This window comes from Ascidiella aspersa, chromosome 1, assembly GCF_963924565.1.
Source record: "Ascidiella aspersa chromosome 1, kaAscAspe10.2, whole genome shotgun sequence".
Lineage (NCBI taxonomy): Eukaryota > Metazoa > Chordata > Ascidiacea > Phlebobranchia > Ascidiidae > Ascidiella > Ascidiella aspersa.
In genome coordinates, this window is record NC_139447.1 from 11,363,073 (window position 1) to 11,373,162 (window position 10,090).

The 10,090-nt window shown below is 38.7% G+C and overlaps 1 protein-coding gene across 1 annotated transcript; it reads right to left on the reverse strand.

Annotated features, from left to right (window-relative positions):
- Positions 1-6,233: 6,233 nt before the first annotated feature.
- LOC146167496 (rho GTPase-activating protein 19-like) lies at positions 6,234-9,062 on the reverse strand. Its single transcript, XM_083388930.1, has one exon. The coding sequence runs from the start codon at positions 9,007-9,009 to the stop codon at positions 7,438-7,440; it is 1,572 nt and encodes a 523-aa protein (XP_083245056.1). The 5' UTR covers positions 9,010-9,062; the 3' UTR covers positions 6,234-7,437.
- Positions 9,063-10,090: the final 1,028 nt, after the last annotated feature.

Sequence of the window (10,090 nt, forward strand, 5' to 3'; positions counted from 1 at the left end):
ACTTGCAATATGTGTAGCAAAACAATAAGGAATAAGTAATCACTTAAATTTTCAGCTTATTCTTATGAAACCGTTGCACTTTTGTCCTTTGACAGATTAATAATGAAATCCTTGCGATTTCATCCAAGGGGAATACCCAATTGACTTAAACGTCACCTGACCATCGAAGCAGGCAAACAAATGTTTCGCATCACTGAACTATTATTATTGCACGGTCAACAGAAAATGTGTAATATGTGCTAATTGGCAATTATGATTTACTTGCCTTTGCGTTAACTCTTTAATCGCTTTCTTCTTTAGAGGACCAGGAGCAAATAAGTTATTCACCGGGGCTTAAATAAGTGGTTCACCCCAGCACGACGCAACAAAATATAATTGTGGCGTTGCAAAATAATATGCAAATTTTTAATTTTCTTTGGCCTCCATAGTCCATCTATATGTTCTGTGAAGCGAAGTCTAGTTAATAACGTACAGTCATTTATCCTACTATTTGTTATCATGCTTAATTTGAAGGGATAAATATGAAACGACAAAGATGCCCACGGGAAATGAATTTACTGCATAGAATACGCTATAGTTATGCAAACTATAGATTCCACAATATCTTACTTCACTAACAAAAATGTGACAAATGCAACAACAACGTCGCGAAAAATGAAACCATCAACCAAACATTGCACATTGTTTAAAAAAACGGCGCATATTTTGATGTTGACCGGTTTTATAGGCAACTGCCTCTTCGATTGTTAACCCTTTTTAAAATCTAGTTTTGACGACTAAACATGGGTTCATAATACCTTATGTATGTTGTTTACGGTAGATCATATAGTATTAGTTTTTGGGGTTATAAGATAGTTGCATTTAACCAAATCGGAATTTATAAACCGTTTTTTAACATCTTGCACCTGAACCGGATTAGTCTAATTCAGGGGTCGGCAACCCTTGGCACGCGAGATGATTTTTCAGGGCACGCTCAATTATTTAACGCGCACGTTATAACACCTTAAGAAAGTGCAACCATTACATCACTACCACATCATTAACATTATTAGTTGGCCTACACTTGCACTAGGGCTAACTAAACTGTTGCACACAATTCCAGTTCGATCTGCAGTGTTCGTGTCACAAATTAGTGTCTTAACTGTTGTATTTGACATTATTTTTTTGTGGGCGTTATACTTGTTGTCTACGACTAACCGTTTGTATTACGTCACAATGCCCTAAAATTGGCGAGATGTTTATTGCATTCAAGCAGGGCATTCTACAATAAAAGCAAGCATTGTGCGACTTAAAACCAGGTCTGCGGAGTCGGTTAAAAATAACCCGAGCCCGACTCCGGTCAAATGTAAGATTTTGTCGAGTCCCGAGTCCAGCTCTGACTCTACAGCCTGTATTTTACCCAATTACGCAGCTAAATTAAGGTGGATTTTCTGTAATCCACCCGCATTAAATGGTTGAAAAATATTTCACCATTTGCTATTACACTTTTACAACTTACATTTTTGCCGCCTTGATACTGCGCATGCGCACGTTGGACTCGGGACTCGGTAGTTTTACGCGGTCTTACTCGAGTCCCGAGTCCAGTGTCCGACTCCGGCAAAACAAACCGACTCGGTCAAGTCCCGAGTCCCGAGTCCGACTCCAACTCCGCAGCCCTGCTTAGAACCCAAGCTAAAAACTGATAGTTAACACATAGGTACCGGCTGAAAAACGTTGAAGTCATAGGCGCCCGCAGGGGGGGGAAAGGGGGGGCACTTGCCCCCCCTGGAATTTCAAAATGTGATTATTAGTATTATTTGTATGTGTAATATGTATTACTTACGAAGGTTAAAAATAATATACACTATCCATTGCCCCTGGTGGCGTATCCAGTAGGGGGCGGGAGTTCTAACCCCCCCTTTTTGTAAATGATATTATCGTTTTTGGTTCGTTTTTGTCATGGTTTAGCAAACTGTTCGAAGCGGTGTGCTTTTTAAGCAATTGGGTCACACGCGTCTTAATCTAATGCGAAGCCAAAATCGAGCGCAAAACGCCGTTTTTCGTTTTTAGTTTGGTCGACCGTAAACGCTGGATAGTTTTTCTCTTTCGTTGTTTGTTTAGGTCAGTGGTTCTCAACCTTTTTTTTTCGTGGCCCATGTACGTTGCAAAAACATTCTGTGGCCCAATAGAATTTTTACGAAAGAAAAACCTTTAAAATAGGTTTAGAACAGGGGTGTCCAACTCAATCATGCCGGCGTGCCAATTTTTATCCTATAAATTCTTCCCGTGCCAAAGTTTAGTAACTAATTCTTTCTAATAATAAAAGCGCATTTTTGAAAACAATAAAGACGTATAGCAGTGCGCATTACTGCAGCAAACTGTCCGTCGGTGAGCTGAATTTTGCTTCTTGTTTCCTCACACCAATAGTTATGTAAATGCTAGCCTCCACTACAATATATTGTTATATGCTAGCCCTCCACTACAACATATTTGTTATGTATTAGAAGGATTTTACTGTATAAAAAATAGCAATTTACTGTACAAAATAAAGTATTTTGTGACAATTGGGTGAATAACAAATTAAGTAACCTATTTTAGGAGGGCTTGCGTGCCACTTTTTATTGGGTCGCGTGCCACATTTGGCACGCGTGCCACTTGTTGGACACCCCTGGTTTAGAACAAAACACAGCAGAACATATTTCAAAACAGATTGTTTAATCAACCGTGTATTAATGAGATACTTGCGGCTGAACAATAAGTTTACATTCCTTTTTAATTTCTGCCAAACCATTATTCCTTTAAAATTAAATACAATGACACAAATGAAACTAAATCTAGCTTTTCAAATGGGTCTGTGACCCACCTCAAATGTTCTTATGGCCCCCACTGGTTGAGAAGCGCCGGTTTAGGTTGACTGATTAGCAAGTGTGTACCGGAATTCGACAATTGACAACGCTAAGTCAAACCTTATTTCTTTTTTTCTCGCTAAAAAACGTCAAGTTATACGCAGTATGTTCCTCGCTGTTCGGTCTTTGCGCTAATATCCGATGTTGGTGTAGCATCGACATTTGTTTAAATGAAGCAGATTCTTAAAAGGAGGTATAATGGTGACTGTCGTGCACGTTTTTAAGTATAAATTTTTAAGTAATGATAGTAAACGCAAAATTATGCTGTTTAAGCATACTCTACTAAGACCACGTGCTAAGTGTGCAATGGACACGACTTATTTCCCCTCAACCACAGCTTGTAATTTAGCTGACTTGGTACACAGCTCGGCGCAGATGTTGCGCCAATAGTGGCATAATAACACCCGGTAAAAACGATCTTCGTTTAGTATTGCATGTGGTGAAAGGCTTGCTTGTAATTTAGAATTGAGCGCTATAGTTCCGTTCATGGAACTTGAAAACTGCGCTGCTGATGGTCGAATTATGTATGATTCTACCACAATTAAACACACATATTTTAAGGTCTTGGTTTGTTTTTTTGCCTAAAGTTAACGATTGCACACTGTGGTTTCGCAGCTGGCGCCTGACAGGATTGTCGACGACGCACGTGGTCGCTATTGCTGGACGTATTTGGCTGTTTCTGTTTTTTTTCTATCTCTTCTTGCAATCACCATTCTATGACGTCATACTGTCACTGTTTTAATGACGTCATTATTCATTAACATCAGGCGAAAAAGGGGGAAATCCCTAAGTTGAAAATTCAGGACCCTTTTTTGATTTTCTGGTTACGCTCCTGATTGCCCCCCCCTGGAAATTTTCTGCGGGCGCCCCTGGTTGAAGTATATTCCAAAATAGCGGACACAGTATTGTGTTGGTAATAGTTCGTTTTTTCAGCTGGGTTAAGGTATCTTTACAGAATTTTACGAAATTAGGTTTAATGGCGTATTCCAAGATACGTAAATTAGGTGTCAGATTATTCGTAAATTATATGTTAGATCACAGCAGGGCTGCGGAGTCCGACTCGGGACTCGAGTAGGACTAAGTAAAACTACCCGAGTCCGACAGGTACGCGTTTGCATAACAAAATTTCGAAGCTCTAATAAGGCAGCAAACAGTAAGTTGTTACGGTGGAATAGCATATGGCGACATATTTTTCATGTGCCCTACGAAGGATTGCGGATTTTCCATTTTATTTTAGTTACGTAAATCGGTGAAATGCAAGCTGTAGAGTCTGAGTCGGACTCGGATTGTTTTTAACCGACTCCGCAGCCCTGATTGCCAGTGCCAAACCAAACATAGAAAAATGTTTGGTACGCGAGTTCTTGATATTTTGAAATTGTTCAAAACTGGCAAACTGTATAGTGCGGTCATGTTCAAATCGCGATCCGGTTCCGAATCTTTTAAACGTTTGGTGCGGATCTTCTAATGTAATCTTGAAAAAATAAACTTTCTACAGTGTTCTATGTGAATACCAATTGTCAGTGTTGATGAATTTTGTAAAAAAAATCAAGTATAGGACGAGACTCCCAAATGCTAATCTTTGTGAGCGTTTGAGGATATCAGTAAGCGACAGAAAGTCTCAATTCGATGCTATTGTGAAACCTGAAGTCTAAAACAGGGGTCGGCAACCTACGGCCTGCGGGCCGGATGCGCCCCGACAATGTAATTTATTCGGTCCGCCGCCTATTTGACAAACTTGATACGAGTCCATTTCAAATACTTTTTGACTATTTTAACTATACGAACGTAAGTGCGAAAACTTTTTCCGCTTCGCGCGAATGATCTTGCTAAGTCCAACTTGTTTACGTTTTGATGCTGTCTTTTGAATTAGATTAGCGCTTCGTTGTCCTTAACGGAAAACGTGTTCAAAAATATTTGACATATATTTTTTAATATATTTAACATTTTTTATTTTCGGTAATGTAATAAAAACGAAATTTAAAAGAAATGACGGTACCGTACCAGTATACCTAGAAAAATCGCGCTCGCTTCGCTCGCCACGTGCGACCCCTACTGACAAACAACAAGATTAACTATGAAAGTTATCGCGTTTCTTCAAATTAGTTTTATTACACTTTTCATTAGTAGTATGGATGACGACGTTTGGGCTCGAGTTTTAAACCAAACAAACTCCTTTTTTCGCGCTTTGCGCCAACACTTTACTTTCTCCTTAAATGTAATTAAACACGCTTTTAAGTGAAAAAAAGATCAGTGGTCCGCCTGATTAAAAGTTGTTCCAACATTTTAATAACACAATTCTCAGTTAACATTTTGTGCGGCCCACAAAGACCTTTCTGAGTTTGGTGTTGGCTCGCGACTAGAAAAAGGTTGCCGACCCCTGGTCTAAACCAACTCATCATTTTTCTCACTGAAACAATCTTGGTGCTGTAGCTCACTTCACTTTTACAAGGTTATCAATATTTTGTAGGGTACATTTCCATAAATAAAGCACCATAAAAATTAATGCGTGTCCAATATGTTTACTATTTGCATTTGGTGGATCATCATGTTGTCAGGTTTGACTGCGGTGGATCATGGCATAAATCATTTGAACACCCCTGGTATAGTGTACACGAAAGGTTGCCGACCCCTGGTCTAATTGTTCGACTTCCTGAACTATTTAATTATGTAATGTTAGCTATGTGTTGTAACTTTTATAACCCATTAACAAAACTGTTAAAATAAACTGCTATAAACAAAATCCTCTAATTAGTAAAAATGCAACGTTTTGCATGCATTTTGCGCACTGTTGTATATCCTTTTTTTGTGAGTTACTGAAGGCAATAAGAAGATATATAAATTATTTGTCTAAAATAGTCAGACCAGTTCCTTGCAATGTTCAAAAAAACCTTTCGGATTTGGTTATGGCTTGCGAACAATAAACACAAACCCCGCCTCGGGCTGGTTCAAATATGTATTTTTTGGATTCCGCATTTGCTTACTATGCAGGACTAAAATCTCAACAAATAAATAGACAAATGGTATAAAATCGGTACGTTGACTTAGTTCTTGGCCATTTACATGGGGTTTGTTACATGCACCTCCACCGAAAAACCACTTGTTTAATATGTTTGACGTGATTATATTCGAAATCATGTGTTTGTAAAGGTACTGGCAAAATTTACGCATACAAGTGTTTTTGGGCCCTGTGGAACTTTTGAGGTTATCACGCCAGTAAGAAGAAAGCACAAGTGAGTTTGGGGGGTAAAAAAGTAGGGATAAAGTGTTTTTATCCAAAAATTAAAAAGTTCAAGCTACATGCTTTGCGTCCTATTCAAATTGCGTGGTCGGCATTTAGCCGTCACTCCTCAAATTCACGAGAAACATACATTTTCTATTGAATTGCATTAATTGTCGCTTCTTGTGCTTGTTTATACACCCAATCTTCAGTATCCCCTGAAGAGACTGCCTTGTTCTCAAGGCCAGCCTAGAACAGTCATCTGTGGTCTCTTTCTTCCCCTCTACCCGGAGAACTTCTGTGATTGAAGAAACTAGCTATGGTCACGATACAAAAATGAGCCGATAAACAACTGTAACTACACATACTGTACGTCTAACAGTACCAACAGCCTAGGCACATTGGTTCGACAAATTGGTTACCACACTGCACCAACAAAGCTGGCAAAAATAATTTTCAGATGGGGATATTTGTTCTTCGATAACAAGTCGAAAGAAAGAAAGGCACGAAAACGGGCGAAATAAGAATATGTACAACAGATGACATCAAATTAAAAACACAGCCACATATTTTAAAAGTAATCACAATGACCAACATTGCCAGTTGTGCAACAAGTTTCTTAACTTTTTGCTGAAAAAAACATGCAACAAAGAACTAGTTTATGTACGTGTTACATTTACAACACAACACTAGTATGAGTTGTAAAATTGGTTTCATTTCGTTGAAAAGAATTATGATAATAGCGTTCAACATGGTCAGATTTTTAAAATGGTGATGAAACACAAGTATAAGTTACTAAGAGTTGAATTTGCTGGGACATAAAAGGAATAATTAAAGGGGAACTTAATGGTTATTGTGATGCAAGGGGATTAACGAACACTTGCATAGCACTTTACCAAATATAAACGATGTATTGTACAGATGTTTTTTAAATTATCGACTTTAAATAGATTATGTATAAAAAGAAAACCATAGAGCATCTAAAAAGCAAGCGAGAATGGAGAGTTTAATGTATAAAAATTGCAATTATTATACGCGACTAAGCAGGTTGGGTAAGAGCATCAAAGTTATATTTGGCTGTAGTACAAAAATATTATGATGAAAATTCACAGCATAAAAGTAAATGGCTATTTACTTGCTGACAGTGTTAAATAAGTCTCCTTTTTAAAGAAAAAGGGATTCGTTTAGTTTGTTAACAACAAAATTTATTCATATTTATTGTTTACATTAGGCAATGGGTAAAATTTTATATAAAACAATTCAGCAGCATAAAAACAACCAAAAAACAGCTACATTAGCATCTAATCATCACTTTGATTAGTTAAACTTTAAAAGCTACACAGTAGAAACTTTAATTTGCTTCTGGTTAACCGGGATAGACTTTTCCTTTTTTATTTGAGACCTGGTTGTTATTGGGGAAGCAGAACGTCTCTGCTGTAACAGACGGATTTGTCGTGAGATGGCAGTCAGTCGTGGGGAACGTCCGTCTGCTTTGCAGCTCTTTGAAATATTTTCGGGTAGACTTACATGACTCAGGGCCTTGCAGTTCTTCTCCCGCATGTCAAAGTTAAGTGAAACAGAGTCCGTGTTGCAATGGCTAAGCAAATCAGGCTTTGGCAGGTTCACATGAAGATCATCATCACCAGGCTGGGGAAAATGCTGGTAAGAGTCTTTACCTTGTTTTTTTGGTTGTACATCTGTGCCCGGTGGCACCTTCTTTCGCAAAATGCCACTAAAAGTACGATTCCTCTTCCTGGTTTTTGGCTTGTACTGGATCACTTCATTATGTTTGTCAAAGTTCTTCACAATCTTTTTCTTCTTTGCCGAGTTCGGCATGCTGGTTACCTTTTCATAAAGGTCGCCAATGGCACTTTCAGTCTGTTTCTTTGCCCTATCGGTGTAGTGAAGTCTGGTGCTAGAAGAGCGCTTAACAGCACTGGAGGGGGCAACAAGGTGGGTTACACTGACCTGGGGTGACATGACAGTGTTGGGTTTGATGGAAAGTTGGGGATAAAATATTCTGCAAGCCTCTCTGATGCACAAAGGTGCTGAAAATATTTTCTGCGAGTGTCTTATAATAAAAGCGACATGATCGTTAAGCTTTGAAGCACTGTCATGAATGTCTGCTGCCTTGTAACTTCTAGGCCAAAGCAAGTGAGGTGCAAACATGGCGGCAAGGTTGGCTGCATTCATCTTATTGTCGCTTTGATGCCTGGCAGTTTGGTAGAGTAGGTTCATGATGGCCCTCAGAACGTTGCGGTGGCTAGTTGGCAGAAGCAACAGCAGTAGCTGCAAGGTCTCAATCCTTTTACCCTTGTCGACAACTGTTGGTTTGTTTGTGACAGGATCAATTTTCATCATTTGGGAGATTTGTATGTGGGCATTAAGATGTCTGGATGGCATTAACAAAGGCTCGGTCAGCTGACCAAGAAATGACTTCAGCACAGTAGCTACATCATGAGGTTGGAATTTGCTTTTTGAAAAGTCAATAAAGGCTCCTGTGCCCAAAGCTGTTACCAGCTGGTTTTGGCGAATTGAGTTTCCAGGTTTTCTGAAAAGGCCTTCTATTTTTAAATTCTTTCCTAGAAAATCGGTTAGCTGCTGCACTTGAGATATGGCATCATCGGTTAAAGTTGTACCAAGTCCTGTTGACTTTGTTTCCTTTTTCTTTATTATTGACCAACTCTTAATGTTCAACTTATTGCTGCCATCCTTAAGTGTCCCCTCTCCTATACCTCTTAAAATGTCAAGTTCATTTCCTGGTAAATCCAACATGCGGGTAAGGTGACTGATGATCATTTCACTGAACGCTTCCCATTTCTCAAACTTCAATTTTATGACGTAGTGGTCTGGGTCATAAAACTTGTCTTCATTCAATACTGTTGTCTTTTCTGGCGTGGTCGCCATGTCGTTACAGTGAATAAGTTAAAACCAAAATATTAAGTTAAAAACATGTTATGTTAAAATCCTAAATGTTTTTGCAAAACACTTAGTCATTAAACTGTTTAGTGATTGTTACACTCATTAAGATTTTTTTTTTATATGTCTTATATTTTTGATGTTTTTAGATGTCTTATACTCTTATATATCTGGAATTAAATTTAAATAGTTAAAACATAATGAAAACAACATCCAGTTTATCTACATATCCCCAAATGCTTTCTATATATAATTTGTGGCCACCCTAGGGTACCGGTCTAAAATATTACAACATTCTCGTCTGGGGGTTTCTATTGCTAATATTATTTGGGATTTTGGGTTAGGGTGTGAGTCAGCATTTGGGTTTAGGTGGGTCAAGTTTTATTAATATATTTATATATTCTTCCAACTCGTTCTGTTACTGTAAAAAGTGGTAGGTTTCTAGCAGGGCTGCGGAGTCGGTTAAAAACAACCCAAGTCCGACTCCGGCCAAAAAAATACACCAGAGTCTGACTTCGGCAAATGTAAGATTTTGTCGAGTCCCGGGTCAAGCCACGACTCTACAGCGTGTATTTTACCCATTTACGCAATTAAATTAAGGTGGATTTTCTGCAATCCACTCATATTGGTGTCATAATTGATCCACCCGCATTACATGGTTTACAAATATTTCACATATGCTATTACACTTTTACAACTTACATTTTGCCACCTTATGAGTTAAAAAAATTGATACTGCGCATGCGCACGTCGGACTCGAGTCTCGGGTAGTTTTACGCGGTCTTACTAGAGTCCCGACTCCGGCAAAACAAACAGACTCCGTCGAGTCCCGAGTCGGACTCCACAGCCCTGGTTTCTAGACGCCCCTGTTAATCATACAACTACTATTTTGCACATTAAACTTGCATGATGCTGTACACTGTAAAACAAATTAAATATTGTACAATTTTTAACTGAAACCTGAAGGCAGATAAACTCTACCAAATGTATTGATATCATAAAGTCTGGAAAATTTGGTAGATCTCGCGGGTGCTCGGCCTAAAAAATCCAGGTGACCATGTGCAACGAA

Coding starts and splice junctions, on each gene's coding strand:
- LOC146167496 (XM_083388930.1), bottom strand. CDS start 9,009: ATGGCGACCACGCCAGAAAAGACAACAGTATTGAATGAAGACAAGTTT.